Source organism: Haliotis asinina, chromosome 9, assembly GCF_037392515.1.
Source record: "Haliotis asinina isolate JCU_RB_2024 chromosome 9, JCU_Hal_asi_v2, whole genome shotgun sequence".
NCBI classification, from domain to species: Eukaryota; Metazoa; Mollusca; class Gastropoda; order Lepetellida; family Haliotidae; genus Haliotis; species Haliotis asinina.
The window spans coordinates 3015373-3036220 of NC_090288.1; the positions used below are offsets into that span (position 1 = coordinate 3015373).

Sequence of the window (20848 nt, forward strand, 5' to 3'; positions counted from 1 at the left end):
TACCCAATAAGGATAAGAAACTCTTTTTAAGGGTGCTCAGTTTTCCGTATACAAAATACTAGTTACTACTCCAAAAATGCAATTACTCATGCATAAACAGACATGGGAGTAAATACATGACTGCTTGAAAAAATATCTGGATCTCTGGACCTAGAGTTTTGAAGCTTTCTTTATGCTAAGACAGTCGTAAGTGCTATACATTAACATTAACTTACGACTATTTTGGTGCTTGAATAACTTTCAAAATCTAGGCGTAAGTTGTAGCTCATATTATCTAACAGTCATTACATTGGGTCTGGATACTGATGAAGGGAGACAAACCCATGTCATCAGCTATCTCAGTACTGTAAGCATGCCACTCACCCAGCCATGTTCATATGGTGGTTACCATAGTAACTGATTAATAGCACTGAAATAATGAAGCAGTTATGATGAAAATACATTCATCAATTCAGTATTCAGTGTTTCAGTATTAACCATGATCACAGTCTGCCATGGTATCACGGGACCACTGATATATTGATATATGTACTAAACCTGTCTACATCAGTTACATGGCTGCTGTGTTGTCATACATTGTTATAATTCAGCTGATCCAACCATTTCATGGTGAATGTAATGGCGTCCCACTTGTTTGAAGCCTGTTAACAGCATGTACGGTTGGGGTATTACACAACAACGTGGATCAATAATTTGTACTGTTTCCTGGATGTTTTTGTATTAAGCTGAGAAGCATGTTTGAACATGTTCATTGATAAGGTGTGTGACATTGATGTGCAGAAAACATGTCTGACCCAATAAAAATGATGCCCAATCTCCTTGTCATGTGAATATGTAATATATGAGCCCCCATGAAAGTCCAGGTGAGAGCTGATCTTCTCAAGCTTATGTTGGACATTAGGTGCTAAGGCTCGCTGACATCGATGATGCAGTTGGACAGACTGATGCTTATCATGTCAATCACTAGATTGTTAGGTTCAGATTTGGTTATTTACTGATACCTATCATGCTACTAGAATATTGTTTAGTGTCATGTGAACATGGTGTAAGATGAAAAACAGCAACGGACTCGGCCCTAAAATATTGAGTGAGTTATGACTCAATGTCACTTATTTAGCGTGTTCAGTTGATGCCACTAGTTAATCCAATCACATCACACATGAGACAGCATGATGTGTATCTCAAACAGTATTCCATAATGGCAAATGCAGAGCTTAGTTACTTTCTACATTTTCAAGATGGCAAAGTTTCTTCTTGAAAAGCAGAAACTGAGTGAAATACGAATGCTGCAGTACAAAGGCAGGTAAGAGGTTCCAACCTAGAAAGGCCAAGTACCACAACATTGAGTCTCATCTCCAGCAGCTGAAGCACCTCCCTCTCATGCAATTTACTGATGTGGCATCGCATTTATTAATGTTAAGTTAAACTTTTAAATAAAGAGTTCATGATGGTCCTGTGCAGATCCATTATTATTTGTTATTAGAGTTAAAATATTGTAATTCCTTTTACAATGTAGTGCTTTACTTTTCATAAAAAACAAATGTTAATGATAGTTTCGCTCAAATATGTACATGAGGTTTATGGATACTGTTTAAATGTTTTAACTCCATTTACAATATAGTGCTTTATCGTTAATATGACTATGTACTCAATCCGCTTCTTTGTCGTTTCTGTTTTCTGTATAACCCATGTGACTGTGGCAACAATATAATCCCATTGTAACCAGTCAGTGATGCGTGGAGACTGTTGCTCCTCCCTTGCCATTTTGTTTTGACATGCAGTAGATCAATGTTTCGGTAATGAACCACATACACAGATGAAAGTTTGTGTACACCTGTCATGGACAAGCAATATGACAACACATTAGCTGGGTAATTGAGAATCTGACCTACCGTATGCAGGGTATGAAACTCCCCAAAATTTCACCAAAACCTCAGGACCGGTTAGATGTAAAACTTGCCTGCCCTGACTAAAACTTAGCTGCCTGCAAATAATGTAAGTCTGACAAGCGACTTAGTTTATCATCCGATTAGAATTCATCATTTATTTTTATGAGTTAATTAATAATGATTTATTATCCTGAAATATGATGGATATTTTCATAATCATGTTTTAACCCAACTGTTGAGAATCTGGCAATCAGTGTTAAATTTGACATTACAGTCGAATATTAGTGTGTTGTACTTTGATGTTGAGCTTGTCTCAAAGCAAAAGTTGGGTTCTCTCTTTCCTTCATGGACAAGTAAGACACTTTTTGGGTCTACATTACACGTTTTTGACGTCCAGTATTACACTTATTCCCAACATAGGGTTGACATCTCTAGTTAAAGTGTTTGCACGTAATGCCAGACTTGCCAAAGACTTACCAAAGGGCTGAGTTTGAGTACCCACATGGGTACAATGTGTGAAGCCCATTTCTGGTGTCTCCTGCCATGATGTTACTGGAATATGGCTAAAAGTGGCATAAAACTAAACTCACTAATTCATTTGGTCATCATTTCTTTGTAATAAATGTTGTATTATTATTGATCGGGCAAAAATGTTCTGTATTTAGAATTATCAAATTATGCTAGATTTTGATAGTGTGGCAAATTCCAGATCTTTCTATCTTGTATTGCCATGGTAGTCTTGTAATGCCATTCTATTGACTTGTGAACTTAGCTAATGTTTCAAATACAATTGTTAATTGTTTCTCTTATTTTTGCACCTTGTTCTTGAATCTTTTACACACTGGGGAAGCCCAGTGGTAAGCATGGCCAGGGCATTCACTTGTCGCACTGAAGACCCAGGTTTGATTTCCAAAATGGTTAATAATTATAATGTGTAAATTTCATTTCTTGTGTCCCCCCCGCCACTCACTGCTTTACGGACTGTTACTTGGTTAAACATAATGCTACAATATACTTTAGTTGAAATTTATCATAACCATATTTGAAATCAATAACAAAAATCTTGATAAAATCTCTGTCTCCATTCATGAACAAATGCTATCCGAAACATATGTAGTTGTGACCAAGATCTCTTATGGATAAATCTTCTTTAATCTTTGCCACACAAAGTTTCAGGGTCATTCCAGATCCCTTCATCAGGTGAACTGACAGTTGGTAAATGGATCTGGAATGACCCCAAAATGTTGTGTGTAAAAGATAAAAAGAAGATTTATCCATAAAAGATCTTGGACACCTAAAACAACCTATAAATGCCGCTAAAAGACATCATATGTTGTGTTTGTTTCTTGAAGATACTGGAAAGTTCCTTGTTTATATCTTCTATATATCTTAACTTTTTAATCACCAGTGAACCAGAAGCATTTAGTATTATGATAATGACTAACATTATAGTAACAGACTCAGACTTGTGAAGATCTGAGTTAGAATTGGTTTTCAGTAACCCATGCTTGACCTAAGAGGCAACAAATGGGATTGGGTGGTCAGTCTTGCTGACTTCGTTGACACACCGCTCACTCACTCAATCACTCAACTGATTCATAATATTAAAGCCTACACACCATTAAACACATAAAAAGGTTTTAAACAACATACCTGTTACGATAAACAATACGAACACTCAACACCCCCAATTTTCTGACAGATTAAGGAAATGGGCACTACTTCATATCTCCGACAGCTCAGGGCTACACAATGGAATGTGTGATAAGTTACGTAAGATTACCTTCGCAAATTATATGATGATTATGGACGCTCCTTCAATCATGCTGTCACACTGTTTCATAAAGACAAGCTAGATATCTTTGCACACTACCACGCACCCTCACTCACTATAGTCTGTATGTTCAAAGGTTCTGTTCAAAGTTGAGTACTATATGGATAAGTAGTATGTGTGTTTGTGTATGTAATGGCATTTCCCTTACTTTATTGAGTGAATGGGCTGATAGGCCAAAAGTTTGATGAGGAGAAGGTCTCCCGACTCAAACTGTTGGTATCACCACTTACACTTGGAAAAGAATCCTTACCCCTCACTTTGAAGAGTGATATTGGTCGTTGATAATTTATGTTGTTTTCAAACCTTTACTGGGTGCTATCCCTCTAGCTGCCTGAATGCAAACTCATTAGTTGTATATTTCATGTCTCTTCTTATCTGATGTGACGTTACATATTTACTCACTCACTCTTCTTATCTGACGCGTGATAATGCATGCATTTCTCATTCGTGCACATGCCTTTCTCTTTGCCTTTTCTGCGTTGTAAATGTCAAACGTACTACTGCTTAAACAGATAAAGTTTAAAATGGTACAAGAGTTGTGATTACTGGCAGTGTTGAGAAGTTAATTCTGTGCTATTTGAGCATTCCGAATATTCATGATATTATGGACTTTTCTTTATTTCCTTAGTCTGTGATGGTAGTGCTGGGATATTGTTGAAAGCAGTTCCAGATATACTTGATGTATAAGTATAAAGGGCTGTTGATAATTTCATTCAGTTACTTATTTTATAGTTTATGATAATCTTATTTCAACCAAAAGTTGAACTTTAGGGACTGATCGTAGCGATGACTTCTCCCTTGCAAAACTAAATAATGATCTCTCCCTGCTATGCAGTGCGCGGAATTTTCATATTGCGAAGATGGCATGGTCTACCATATCACTAGACTTTTAGCAGTTTGTGTAGTGACATCACTCTTCAAGTATTTTTTATTCATTTTAAGTCAAGAAATAAGTGTAATATGGTAATGCAGTAACAAGTTATGAACACTAGATGTAAATTAATATAGTTATAGTGTTAGTTTTATATAGTGGTCTCAGTTTTCGCACACTGCGATGTGCGAGGTAAACATTCATGTGGATTTGTTTGTTTCATATGTGTGAAGGAATTATTATTCATGTCTGAGTGGTGTTTGCTAATAATTATTCAATATATTTTAATAGTGTTTCCACACAGAGTTAACTTTGCATATTTGTGAAAGATATAAACATGATAAAGGGCAGTGATAGTAATGCACCGGTGTCTGTGTCCAGGTATTATAAGGATATTCAGCATTAGTGTGGATGCATTGGGTATTTATGTCAAGTACATGACATAACAGGATAGTAAGTATATAGTAAGTACTTTAAGTATATTTTCATGTTAAATGAGAGGGATTTGTGGAATTAGCAATTCACCCTTAATTTCAGAGCGTCCAAGATATTCAGCCATCATTTATTACTGGCTAGTACTGTAAGCAAGAGTGTGATGGGAATACAGTTAAAAGATTACTGCACAAATTGTTGAGTCCTCTTTGCCTTATGCACCAAACAGTTAGATGTTATTCATGACTTGTTAACTACATGTTTTGGCATGCAATGCAGATCAAGAGTGTAACAATGTAATGTTTGGAAAAGAACTAATAATAGCAGGTTTGGGGGTCAATTCTATAAAATAAACAGTTTATTGACAAGCACATTGATATGACAAGGTAAGAATCTTGTATTGAACTCGAACTTGGACAGGAGCCAGTGTAGGATGGTTAGCAATTGTGTTGTGTGTGCTCACTTCTTAGTTTGGGTCACGATCCATGCTTCAGTGTTTTGTACACATTGGAGTTTGGCAAACTGTTCCTGGGTTATTTTTCCCCATGAGCGCTATTTACATATTCAAGGCCTGCTCCTTCCAGCAACAGCTGTCAAAGTGAATAAATGCTTATTTCATCATGGATGTTGGAAAACTTTATTAGTAACATATCTAAGTATGTTGAGTCAGCTACAAAAGAAATGCATGATCAGAGACACTCAAACTGATCCATAGTGTTTCTTAATTTAAAAGTATCGGAAACTCTGAACAGCAGATATTCCTAATTTTACAAGACTTTTATTCTCCACTGATCACATGATTGTCTGTTTTGTTTTCAAGCTGCTGTTGCAGAAATACTACTGTGTGACTTGACGAAAAACATACTACCATTTTTAGTCACATTTTCACATTTGAATGACAGAGTGCACGCTGGAGTGTTGGTCTTATTTTGGTAACATTTGGCTGTTGAAGAGAAGCTGACTACAGCTGTTCCAGATACAGAGGGGCTAGACCAATAAGATGGGTGTAATATGCTCCTGCCTACGTGTTCCTTTTATCAATCATGCCGCTGAGTTCTGTACCTTCCAAAGTTGGCTCACTCATGGTTGAATCGACGCTGACAGCAGTGAATTACAGTAATCAAGTCATAATGTCACAAAAGCATGCCACAATGCATACATACCATTTGATTTCAATTATAATTCGCAGGAGGTAGTAAACAACCGTGCGTACTGTATTCATATGATGTTCGCCCCTAGTATTGCCTGAAAGATGAAACCTACATTTCTGGCTTGGACAGATGGCCTAGTTTTCCAATGTGAAGGGGTGGTATTGACACCTTGGACAGCATGCGTCTAGAACTGATGGTCATAAGTTCTGGTATGACATCACTGAGCTTCAGAAAATGTGTCGACATCCATAGGTTCATGTACTGAATACATGATGGCGTCCAACAAAAGGTATTCGTCACTGATGCTGACGTCACTGACCCAAAGCAGAGAGACAACTGTGTATCATCTGCACATTAGTGAAACTTGTTCCATTAAGGCCAATAAATTTTCTACTTCTGTTTGAACAAAGTTTTGTTTTCTTTTGACATTCATGATACCCAAGTGATATTTTTTTAATCCAAGAAAATAGGCGCTTCTAGTAGTTTCAGTTGAAGAGCATTTGACTAATAGTGATTTCAGTCATATTTAACAGAACCATTACAACTTTTGACATCAAAGTGTGTAACTTACAAATGGCTAGATTGTATTAAAGTCAAGGAGCCCTCATCGTTGCTTGCTACAATACTTAATATTTGCACTTATGTTTACTTAAGCAGAAAATTATTATGAAAAGATTTGTTTTGATATATGTTTGGTCGCCTAATAACATGTTTGAAATACACAACATATGATTGACTGGCCCAGCAAGGCCACTGTTCTGGTGTTTTAATATGCTGCTTGTGAAGTCAAGCAGTAAATGTACAACTCAGTTATTTATTATAACACAATGGCAATATAACATGCTTGATATTGAAACAATTTCTGTGATGGCACAGTCTGTATGTGACATATGCATTTATCTCTTGTCCAGGTTGCATCTGCGTTCAATGGCCGTGTGCTGAAGGAGCCTAGAGGGTTCATCAAGATCATTCTGTTTGTGAGTACTAGTAGATTTTATGACCTGTCTGTATCACCCAAGATTTGGACATGCTTTTTGATTCAGCGATCTTAGATGTCCAGTTTACTGTGTGGAGTTGTGTCCCTTTAACTGTGTTGACCAAAGTAATGAAGAGGAGTTCAGATCTCAGATTCTCTACAATTATGATTTACAGTTTGTTGTAGGTTTTATCAAAAGGGCAAACATAGAGGACTTGCATCCATTTAGGATTTCTTACCTCATCAAACTGATGCCTGATGCTGTGTGTGAAATATTGTCAAAAGCAGCATTGATTAACTGCATCATGATTGGTTTAAGTTTGTTCTGCTTTTCAGGAGAATGTCTGTGACAAGAAAAATAACTTTTTTCACACTGAAGAATGAAGGAATCACAAGTTACAAAGTTTCATTGATTTTGGTAGAACTGTTGTGGCCTGCCAGTGTCAGATTTACCTTGTATAGGGGTGGTGGAGTAGCCTAGTGGTTAAAGCGTTTACTCATCACCCTGAAGACCTTGCATGTGATGTAAGTTTGACTAAGAACTAGATTGCACTTTGTAATTTTGGGTTGCAACAGTCCAAGTACCAAAACGTTAAATCAAGCCCTGTCATTATATAGGACTACTGCAAGGAATATGTAATGTCAAGTAATAATTAGATGTGTCACGATATAAGACAGTTGTGTGGTTTTCATTTGTTTTTGTTTACTTAATGTATGTGCATTTGACTGGATCTTTAATCTTTCGTTTGATGAAGACATGTGGCTCCATAGCAAGACTTGTGTAACCAATGATTATTTTATATCATGGTGACTGGTAAAGGCTATTTATATAACCAACCTATATGAACATAAAACATTCAGCATGAATTCTGGCTACAAGATTGGCCCCAAGTTCTGGACAGCAAGCCACTCTGTAGCCTAATGGATAGTACATAAGCTTTTGGAACAAGGGATGATGATTCGATTCCCAGCCATGTAATACCGACCAAAATCAGCTGATTATGTTTTTATTGTCTGGAATTATTTGTTGTAACTATTGCTGACTGTGTCTCATAAAATATTCAGTGAGCATATGACAAGGAGTTTTTATAAGAAAGACATGCTATGAGCTGTCATATTGGCTGTCTTATATGACTGGTGTTTTAAGATTGGTGGGGTAGTCTTGTGGATAAAGTGTTCTCTCGTCACGCCAAAGACCCGGGTTTGATTCACCACGTGGGTAGTGTATGAAACACATTTCTGGTGTCACGTGTGATATTGCTCGAAAATTGCTGAAAGCTGTGTAAAACTTAACTCACTCAGTCACTCACTTACTAGTGTTATAGAGCAAGACCTTGCTGTACATGCTGTTCACTGACATCCATTCATGCTTTACTAAGGTGGTATGTGATGAACAAGTGATGCCAAATTTTATGTGAGCAGAAGTGTAGGTTCAAGGGAAGTAACTCTAGCATCCTTGAAAGGAAGATCCTGTAAAATACCTCATATCTGGCTGTCATTGTGAGGACATTGATTTGTTTGGAACTCCCCAAAGGCTGATATTCATCCCACATCTGTAAAACTTGTAAAGCTTAAAAAGTCACAAAGTAATAAGTAAGATGTTTCAGTTTCCAAACATGTGATTGAATGGATGATTGAGTCTTGGTTCTTTTCCTGCCAATTTGCTTTCCAGGGGCAGGTAAATCCCTGCCATCACATTACAGAGTTCTTGTTGTTATAACTTTGTTTATCAAGTGGATCAGGTAGGCTCAGAATGTGGATCCTTTCTGTATATTTCACTGGTTCCATTCAGACAGATAGGTTGTGACAGATTTTTCATTGGAAACTTCACTTACACTCAAGCTTTACTTCATGCTGACTCAGCATTCACCTGATACAAGGACTGGAAATAGCCAAGGAATGGCATAAAAATGAATTATAGAAGTTGTTCCCATATAAAGGTGTCATTTATCTAAATATCTGCTACTGTTGGAGACTTCAATGATAACTGATTCTGGAACATAGCTCTTGATCAGTTGTGGCTTCAGTGTGTTCATATTGTTGGTTATGAGAAGCCTATAACCTCATGAGTAATATAAGTCAGTACTTACAAGTATTTCGAGTTACAGCAAGTATCCTGATGTCAGGGGTTTTCCGTAATGTAAGACAAAAAGATATTTAAAGGTTTTTTTACTAACTTTGATTGATAAAGGATATATTCACCTATTTCACAGAAGAAAATGTTGTATGTTTTTTTTTGATGATGAGCCATACTTTTTGCTCCACACTGTGAGGGAGTGTGGTGATCATGTGGCTGCCTATTTCTATATGTATTGCTTGTCACCAGCAGATGAATGATCATGCTGAATTTTTACTGGCTACTTTTTGTAGTAAAGGCAATTGATTTTGCATGTGAAGTGGTATTACTGATCTTGTTTAGATAATACTGATGTTTGTTTGATAATCTGGAGGATAAGTCAAATAAAAACCATTGTCCATAAAACCTCTCATGGCAGCTACTGGGCATCGGTCCTTCCAAAGAAACTGTTTGTGCACTCCCATTGTGCACATACTCCCCAACAATGTAGCCCGAGCAATGAGATCAGTCAAAGAGATCAAGAGAAAGTCAAATCAGGTCGTTTTGGGATACTCATCCTGCTCATTGTGATGTGGACCTTTGTGTTAGATTTTACTGCAACCACATTTGGATATTGCTGGTTAGAGTATTATAAGTTTCTGAATTAATGTTTCATCATTAATGTCTTTGAAAATTAGGGTGATCTTTCCTTATCAAGTGGCCTTGATAGAAGGGTCATGCCTTTGATTGGAAGTCACTGACTGAAGCAGGATACCAGTAGTTTAGCCATGGATTTAGATTGTGTCACAATGTCAGTGGTTTCCAATGTCAAATTTTGTATTTTGTCTATCACCGTAAAGTTTATCCAGGAGGTTTGGCAAGTATTAAGACAACGTGCAACACCAATCGCATGGACTTTTCTTTTTGTGAGCAAGATTTTTTATATTTAGAAAAAGGCACATTGATGAATGATACCTACATTAAACGTATTAAAAACACATTTCCAGAAGAAGGATTGTTGGAGAAACCATTAGCGGCTGTGATGATAAAGTCCCAGCTGATTCTCGCAGACACTTACGTCACACGTGAAGAAAAAAACTACCATAAAAAGAAAAATATCACCATCAAATTGCAGTGAAGAAGAGGGTTTTTTTAAAAGGCTTTTAATACCATTTTTTTAACAAGGGGCTGTTTTATCGGATGAAGTACATTATCTGTAGGTGTATCCTGGTGTGTAATACAAGGCCCTGAGGAGCTGTTTCATTTTTGTTAGTTGATATTGTGATGTGTATTGAGGACAGCAGACTTATCCACTCCTAGTGATGTATGCAAATTGCTTTAAATGTATTCCCAAATCCTTGGCTTTAGATTACAATTCAAAAATAATTGAAATCAGCCAAATTCTGAGTTATGTTCACTTCAAGAATATGTCGAAGTTTGCCTTATTGATTTCTCCTTCCCATTGTTGCCTTTTGTTGCAGCAAGACACAACTTCTCACCACAAGCCTTCTGACGCCTTTGAAAAAATTGTGAATTATGAATGGCCTTTTTCACAGGCTTTCTCATCCCACAAAGACTTCACCAAAATACCAGGGATGAAGTGTCTAGGTGAATGGGTCCCAAGGATGCTGCCAGGACAACAGTGGGGATTAACAGAATAGTTTTATGACATGGCTTGACATCTCCTCTACCTCCTTGTGTTTTAAGACTCCCAAGAGTTTCCGTGGCAATGAGACGCCAGTAGCAGGAGACGTAATCGGATCTACTTCCGATGCTTGTCATTTTACATCTATAGAATGTCCGCAGGAAGTGGAGGCTGATGAATAGCATCTCTCGGGCCAGATCAGGCATTCATCATACTCATTTGATACGTGTGACTTTAGACAAGCTTTGAAGGGACATTACATACATTCTAATTTAAAGCAACAGCAGCATGTTTGTGGTTATATTGTCTTGGAATAGAAGTCTTACTGCTTGGTGGAGCATTTTTATATCTTTTATATCTGTCATCCATTGTGCCAAATACCCAGTTTCAGTATCCCCACATGGGTACAATCTGTGAAGCCCATTTCTGGTGTCACTCACTTTGATATTGCTGAAGTTTTGTTAAAAATGGTGTAAATCTATATTCACTGTTTAATGGTTCATTATGTCCAAAATGTCCAGGGACTCTAATTTCTACATTCTACGAACAAAAACAAACAGGGAATCATGTTTCTACTTATCATGCTTACTACAGTAATGAAATGAGGCATGATATTTTCTTTTAATATGTTTGGATCTTATTTCCTGGTATTTCTGATTTGAAGCCAAAATTGGAAATACTTTTGTGCAATAAAAAGTTTACTTCATGGAATAAAGGTTGACTCTAACATTGAATATCTTAGCAAGTTCAGTGCTAAGTGAAGAATTTAAGGCAATGCATTGATTTTGAAACTAGACAGTTACAGAGCATGGAAGATGTCCATGATCAAATCACTCACTATCAGTCTTCATGGTGCAACATGTTCAGTTTAACATTGGCTTATGAGAGTTATAGATCTAAGATAATCATAACTTCCATTGTTTAACATTGGCTTATGAGAGTTATAGATCTAAGATAATCATAACTTCCATTGTTTAACATTGGCTTATGAGAGTTATAGATCTAAGATAATCATAACTTCCATTGTTTAACATTGGCTTATGAGAGTTATAGATCTAAGATAATCATAACTTCCATTGTTTAACATTGGCTTATGAGAGTTATAGATCTAAGATAATCATAACTTCCATTGTTTAACATTGGCTTATGAGAGTTATAGATCTAAGATAATCATAACTTCCATTGTTTAACATTGGCTTATGAGAGTTATAGATCTAAGATAATCATAACTTCCATTGTTTAACATTGGCTTATGAGAGTTATAGATCTAAGATAATCATAACTTCCATTGTTTAACATTGGCTTATGAGAGTTATAGATCTAAGATAATCATAACTTCCATTGTTTAACATTGGCTTACGATAGTTTTTCTATCTAAGATAATCATAAATCACATTATTCTAAATACACTTCTCTTCTTTTTAAGCCTACAGATATACATTGCCCTGATTATGGCCTCACATTCAAAAGCCTTTACCTGAACCATGCTGGTATTTTTCTCTGGCTGGATCTACTAAAATTGAGTGTCATCCTCTTAGAAAGGTTTAAAGAACGATTTGTGAGAAGGTTATTTGAAAATCGATAGTTGTTCTTGCTCACTAGCCCAGGAGCTTGCACATCAGCTCCCTTATTCCGTGTCCCTACCGAAACTGTGACTGATACCTGATGGCTATAACAGGCTGAGCTGTCGGTATTATACTTCAATAATGATGAAACTTGGGTGTATCAAACACTAGAAGCATTGTTGTAGATTATCAGCTCATCTGGATTATTTGGTGTCATCCAGTCCATTTGCAGGTAGATTCCAACGATTCACTTGAGTGTGAGTCAAACACAGTGATTGTACCTTCAGTGTGTTCAGTCTGCGTCATATGGTTGATTATCAGTGACCTTCTCAGAGTGGATTGTTTGAATATCAATCACTACATTGTCTGGTGCAGTTTTGGTTACTATGTGGTGATCAGTGATCAACAGCATGGACACCGATTTGTGCAATTGGGAACCAATGATGTGTGTCAACCAAGTCAGTGAGTCTGACCACCCGATCCCTTTAGTCGCCTTATACGACATGCATAGTCGCCTTTTGTGTCAAGCATTGGTTGCTAAAGACCTGTTCTAGCCTGGATCTTGATGGGTACATATATTGCCTGGATGGCAGGGTAGCTTAGTCATTCTAGTGTTTGCTTATCACGCCAAAGACACAGGTTCGATTTCTCACATAGGTACAGTATGTGATACCTATTTCTGCTGTTCCCTATCATAGTATTGCTGGAATATTGCTAAAAGTTGGGTAAAACCACACTGACTCACTTACTCTACCTTGAGGACAGTTGCTGAGTTTAAAATGGAGAAATTTATCAAACATTTGTCAGAATTTTTATATTTTGGCTCAAGAGGAAAAAGGTGAAATGTATTAATTTTGAAATGAGTTTGGGGAACTCTGTAGGGGCATGTGATAAATGTAATCTCTTGATCACCCACTCTGATCCATTGGATGTAATGAACTGATGTGATAGCAGGACACAATGATGCCAGTGTTTAATTGTGACATACGCCATGGAGTTACGCAATTCCTGGTGATGTCACTGCATGGTGCGCTCAGTCTGGCAGTTATTCTATAAAATCACTGATTTGAAGATCCATAAAGAGATGTCACAGTGAGGTTTGTTCATGATGGTCAAATCTTTTATGGTTTTGAAAACAATACCATGATAACGATTAAGACTCGATCAACCAATAGGGTACTGATTTAGAAAATAGACCATGCCATCTAACGTTCACATGCTTTCAGTTAAAGAGCTCATCAAAATGGGAACTGATCGACATTTTGTTCAGAAACACTGCTGTCTGTAAAAAGGATCAAAGTAATTAGATTGTGATACAATAAAGATGGGTGTAATCGCTTTCTCCACTAGGAAACCTTAATGGTGGTCATGACATAGCTCCTTGATCGCAGCCATAAAGGCCTGTTTGATTTATCAGCACCCATCAGGCCCCATGTGGATGGGATACTAACAGTGAAGCTGGTGGTTGGACCAACGCCATACCAAACACTGTCAGCAAAATTGAGGTACGGAGGGAGTACTGTGAACATGTATGAGGTGGAGTGACCAAGGCCACACCAAACATTGTCAGCAAGATGGACACACATAGGGAGTACTGTGAACATGCACGAGGTGGAGTGACCAGTGCCACACTGAACACTGTCAACAAGATACAAAATGAAAATAACTAATACTATTGAAATACAGAGGGAGTATAGTGTCTGAAGGTCTCATGAGGTACTACTCTGGGTACTGCACTGGTTCTCAGCTCCCTTTGCATGTGTCCTATTGCGAGATATGAGTCAAGGCCCCCCTTTACTTCTGGTACCAGATTTCTGGTGACGAGTATATTCAAGAAGCAGTTCTGGTTCTAAATTGCGTGACAGCCAAATATGACTTCACTAGATTGGACCAAGTGTAAGTTGTTTGTCACCGGACATACGAAGTTCACGCAAAATGCTGTGACCTACTTTCAGGCCGTATCGTGAACATGTACCATATGTAGTCATGGTTACACATGTAACACATGTAACAGAGTTAAGACACTCGGTTTATGTAACACCATGACACCATTTTTAGACCAGCAGTATGACAATAATCACTACAGATAATGCTGATTCTGTGTCACTGTGAGACTCCACTCTGTTTATCCACTGTCATTCAAGACTTTCCCATGGATTTATCTGGACTTGTTCAGAGGCCGATATTCACACCATGTCTGAAGCAATTGGTCATGTTCCCAATTTGGAATACAAAATGACCATGCTAGGTTATTACAGTAATAGCTCGTGTTATGGCTGTACTGGGGACCCATGGGATAAAACAAGCTACTCTGCTTAATTTAGCATTTTCGATTTGAGTTGAATATTAAAATACCCTGGAACTTGTTGAAATTAGGGGCTATAAGAAAGTTCTAATATTGAACAAACTATTTTCCAGTGCTGTTTGCTAAGGGCACTTAGTGTGTAATTCAGGCTAAATCTCTAATGGAACTGTTACGACTGCGGGTGCTTAGTCACCTAAAATGTTTTAAAATGTATTTTGAACAAATTCAAATCTTTAGAGCATATTCAGTAGTTCAGTGCCCAATCTCATCATATGAAATGACATTAAAAGACAGTTCCCAGATAGCATTCTGACGTTGGCCCAATGTCATAAGTTACGTTGGCCCTGCGTCTGATGGTAACGTTGGCCAAACGTAATCCTTACCGTCTGGCCAACGTTGGCCCAATGTTTGCAAAGAAATGTTGGACCAGTGTTGGTTTAATTCCCCAATACCTCTTACCTACCCTGAAATGTTTGTAGAAATCTCGCAATACTATCACATATAGCTAGCTATTCTTCAAGTTGAATTCACTCTCTCTGTCTGTGCTGGACAGTCCTCTGGACAGCTTGATGTAGGCCAAGAAAATTTAAATCTGAATACAAAGAACAATTTTCAAGTCTATATATATCACAAAAGATTCACAACAATAGTAAACATTTGTTTATTTTCAAATTGCTAACCATTAGAGAATAGGCCCTGGAAAAATTATTTAAAACATTTAAATTTTTCTTGGCCTTACACCAGAAATTTTAACACCGAACAGCAAAATAACCTCTGCATTTGATGTCCCACAATCCATCTTCTTGATCAGTTAGAAGTTTGGTTATGACAGCAACAAAAAAAACAAAAGATCATTCTGGATAAAATGACCTTAATTTATTTTTTAAATTACAAGTTCGAACTTGGTAGGGCATCCTTCTGTTTTCAGTCATCAAATGAAGAGAACAAAATAATCACAGGAGATCTTCATCTGTATGCAAGGTCTGTCCTTTGACTTTGACATCTGAATTAAAAAATTACCTAACATCTGCTGACTTCACATGACATCTATTTTTATATAAGCTAGCACTATTTACTTTATATAACACTAATTTGGATATATCAAGTATTACAATTAAGGTTTTATTCAGATATTCTCATTCTGGAAAATGTTTCCATTATTTTTGCGTTGTGCACACCTGTTGTGTGTGTATGTTAGTTGAAATCACCACTCCTGTATATTCTGTACTTCAAGTGAATATGCTGCCACAAACTGTACACATCACCTGCACAGAAACCACAAGCTATGACATTCTTAATTTAACCAATACACATAAACCCCATTTGTTAAAATTGTGATGTCACAGGTGTCAGTTTGAGTGATTACCATAAGCAGTAAATTTACCTTTCTCTTATATCTTCCATTCTAGACCTGTGAAGGTCCTGGGGTAGAATAGGCCTTCAGCAACCCCTGTAGGTCCCGGGGTAGAATAGGTCTTCAGCAACCCCTGTAGGTCCCGGGGTAGAATAGGCCTTCAGCAACCCCTGTAGGTCCCGGGGTAGAATAGGCCTTCAGCAACCCCTGTAGGTCCCGGGGTAGAATAGGCCTTCAGCAACCCCTGTAGGTCCCGGGGTAGAATAGGCCTTCAGCAACGCCTGTAGGTCCCGGGGTAGAATAGGCCTTCAGCAACCCCTGTAGGTCCTGGGGTAGAATAGGCCTTCAGCAACCCATGCTTGCCATAAAAGGCGACTATGCTTCTCGTAAGAGGCGACTAACGGGATCTGGTGGTCAGGCTCACTGACTTGGTTGACACATGTCATAGGTTCCCATTTGTGCGGATCGATGCTCATGTTGTTGGTCACTGGATTGTCTGGTGCAGACTGGATTATTTACAGACCACTGCCATATAGCTGGAATACTGCTGAGTGCAGCGTAAAACTTAACTCACTCACTCTTACATTCTATTAAAACTGGTGATTCGAATACGGAATAAATGCAAAAGTACATGTGTTGTAATGATTCAGATGTTGGGGGAATTCTTTAAATAGTATAGCTTTGATATCAGAAAATATCAAAACAATGCTGTCGCATTAAATATACATACTGTACTTGTTAATTCAGTGTAGCATATATAATTTTCACTGATGTAATTTTTTGAAAGATGCACTTCAAGTTCTGTACATTTGTGAAGAATTACCTTGCATATGATCACATAAATTCTGTTTTTTATTCTGTTTTTACTCGAATGGCAACAATTAAATAAACATATTTTCTGTGCAGTGCCATGAACCTCAATATCATGGCGGCCAATGCAACTGAGCATTATGGAACATTACCAGAGTTGATAAATGTGATGTCAGTAGTTAAATACAGTGTGGTTGGAAAATTGAACTGAAATTTTGGGTGCACAGCCAAGCTGATTTCACATTTGCTTGTCAAATGTTTAATCCTCTCAATGCTATTGTTGAACCCATTCGACAGGAGTGCAGGATAATGACATCTCAAAATAGTGAGTGAGTGAGTGAGTTTAGTTTTACGCCGCACTCAGCAATATTACAGCTATATGGCGGCGGTCTGTAAATAATCGAGTCTGGACCAGACAATCCAGTGATCAACAACATCAGCATCGATCTGCGCAATTGGGAACCGATGACATACGTCAACCAAGTCAGCGAGCCTGACCACCCGATCCCGTTAGTCGCCTCTTACGACAAGCTGAGTCGCCTTTTATGGCAAGCATGGGTTGCTGAAGGCTTATGCTACCCCGGGACCTTCACGGGTCACATCTCAATATAAAACTTGCAATAATTATTTAACGAGTTGGATTTACGTGTCATATGAATTATGTATGGAATGCACTAATTCTCAGCTTTATAAATATATAATCTTCAATACGTGTATATACCTTAAAACAAAATGCCTGCAAATTAAACATGTGATCGCCAAATTTCTCGGCATGCAGTCATAAATAACAGCTATTGTTGACTTCAAGCATACCACGTCGAGTGGTACCCAGTGTAATATTTTCTTCATAATGAAATATTTTTTGATAGTTTAATCAATAATTTTGTTCTTTGACGAAGAGAAAGCTCATAAGTTTACCATTTTCTAAAATTGGTAACTTTCGGCTTAAATAATTATAAACAAAACTAATCTCAATGTTACATATAGGTACTATCATGGCAACGGCGGTAAACAAACAACTCCACATGCATCGTGTTGCCGAAGAAAATGTGCCATCCTATTTATATATCCAACTATTTTATCTGGAATTAATTACATGGTGTCAGTAGGTAAATGTTATTGTCTCTGCACAGAAATGACCATATTTAGCGAGTTTATTTTGATTTTGTTTGATAAACCTTCCAACATTCACAATGTTGACAGCTGTAGGTGACCTGAAAGGGCGTGGCCAAACTCACTTTTTTTCTAAGTGACAAAACGCGAGGGATGTTTGAAAATACGCGTTTATAAGCAGAATCTGAACTCATATACATTGAAGGAAAATGACTCAATTCCTATATAACGCAGATCATGAAACAGTATCACAGTATTTGTAATTGTACCCACCCTTGATGAAAGCACATACACAGAATGGCACTCGTGGAGGTAAAATATATGCGAGTTGGAAAACGACCATTGATACATTTTCTAAATTGATTCAAATTCCAGAGAAATTCTGGTAAATGCATTTTCTAAATTGATTCAAATTCCTATAAGATTCATACTATGCACCAGAATTACCTTTCAATCATCTTCAATCGTTTACTGTTAGTTGTGTTCAATAGCAGGTGTCATTTGTTGCTTGTGTTGTAGTATTTTCCTCCTGAAGTTAGCGGCCGATGCGTTGATCTTTTGTTAAGCAAATCCGAAGTTGATGAGTTTCACGGTTGATTTTTTTCAAAGAATGTTCTGACACGGGGAGACTTATAAATTGTCAGTGTGTCATAACAATAGCATTATATTGGCCTGTGTATATCGTCACAAGAAGTACAATTTTAATGATTGAAGATGTCATGAATGAAATATTTTTTCCTTTTGCAGAAACATCAATCAAAATGCATCTTTTGTTGACGCATTTGGAGCAAAATTAAATTATTCTGTTACTTCAAAAAGCAGAGCTTTCGGGGTTAAATTCAGTACAGCAGGTAATGTTTTAGATCAAATTGTTTGACGTGTGTGCATATTTGTATTAAAAAATCATGTCATTTTACTGAGTCCGTGATTCCATACAGCTTTTATATATTGCACTAGTGCAACCTGAGCTGTAAAATGTACCTCATATTTATGGCCATACTTTTTCCTACTTGCACACTGTCTATGTTCATATTTTACTGTTGACTTCATCTGGGAAACAGACTGATGATCCAAACTCATGGAGGAATGATTACACTGATGGTGATTGAAAGACAGACTCATTTTTTTCATGTGATGACATTTTATGAAGTAATATGAAATTGTCATACCAGACCCAGAATAATTTTGTTGTGGTGATGTTGTGAATATGGAATATCAAAACTACAAGTGACAGATAATTAATTGTTGAGGAGGAGGTGCAACCTGTGTTAGTCTGTGGCATCAAGGTAATCATGTAAGGTGGCATCAGGGACAAATAGGTTTCTTTTTCCTTATACTGAGCTCTGCAGTGAGTGGTTTTTTGTTGTCCAATTTGGAGATATTTCATTAAGATTTCAATTTGGAATTTTTCATTGCTGTATGTATGTTGCAAAGACATATATCAAATGCTCCCAGATCCTAAATGAAAGACTGCTAGGACCTTGGCATTTTGTTATTCAAAGAAGACTGTTTTTTGACATTTCTTGTTTTATGATGGTTTAGGCTATTGAACACTAAATATTTGGAGTATATCATTATCAGACACTTCAGCAAACAGAAACAGTCCTTGAAAGTTCAATAGATGCATTTCATATTAATGTAGATGGATGGCAGGCTGTTGATCTCTGGACTGTTAGACATTAGATTAGTACACTAATTAGTATTACACTGATTAGTACACTAATCTAAGCGGGGTACAGTGAATGCCACTAATGCCAACTTGTAACTTTGAACTTATGTGCACTATCGATCACACCCAACTAAATTATACTGGCAAGTTTGGTGTTCATTTGATACTGAATGCAGCATTTTAAACGCCACCAGTATGATCACATTATACCTGTTGGGCTTCAATCATTAGCCGAGAACCACATTGTTGTCATTTACAGTTGTGACATATGTTTTCAAGTTCAAGTAAATAATAATTCTCGTTGATATTTCTGAATGAACCATGACTGTTTTTCATTGGGCACAATTTGGAAATAGAGTTGAGCATAAAAAAAGACACATAATGAATCACTTACCACTATATATCAGAGAAAACCTCAACTCAGATGGCCAAGCTTGTGATCATGTTGCGTCTTCTGCTTGAAAATAGGAGCGCCTTCTTGGAAAAGCTAACCGTTTGGAGTAGCGTCACTTGAATAAAATATCCGTGAAATCCAACCGCGACGTTGCCAACCATTGCCAGCGTTGGACCAGCATCAGAATGCTATCCTTGTTGTTGTTGCTTTGTTGCTACCTGCAGTCGGCAATGAATTATGGGGTATAAAGCAAGGACTTGTCAACCAATGCACTGAAAATAGTGTTTGTGTGGTTAATGCTAAGCTGAAGGTGGTAGCCAAGTGGTTTAAAGTGTCCGCTTGTGACACCAAAGCTACAGGTTTGATTACCTACCTGGACACAAGGTGTGAAGCTGATTTCTGTGTCCCCTGATGTGATGCTAGTGGAATGTTGGAAGAATTAGTGTAAAACTGTAGACTCTTTCACTCACTAACTCAAGGTCAATAGCGCAGGCCGATGCTCATGATTTTGATTTATTTACGGACCACTGCCATATAGCTGAAATATTGCTGAGTGCGGCATAGAACTAAACTGACTGACTGACTGACTGACTGACTGACTGACTGACTGACTGACTGACTGACTGACTGACTGACTGACTGACTCACGCACTCACTCACTCACTCACTCACTCACTCACTCACTCACTCACTCACTCAAGCTGCTTTAACACTAATGGTCTTTGCCTTGATTTAAGAAAGTTGGAGGATAATCTGATACACAGTCCAGATAAACATGCATGGA

At 37.5% G+C, this 20848-nt stretch overlaps 1 protein-coding gene across 1 annotated transcript in view; it reads left to right on the forward strand.

Moving 5' to 3' along the window:
* The window catches only part of LOC137296650 (synaptophysin-like), a 104915-nt gene that overhangs the window by 6681 nt on the left and 77386 nt on the right, over window positions 1–20848 (forward strand). The window contains exon 2 of the mRNA XM_067828468.1: window positions 7089–7154. Coding sequence (XP_067684569.1) covers window positions 7089–7154 — 66 coding nt within the window. The remainder of the gene's footprint in view (window positions 1–7088; window positions 7155–20848) is intronic.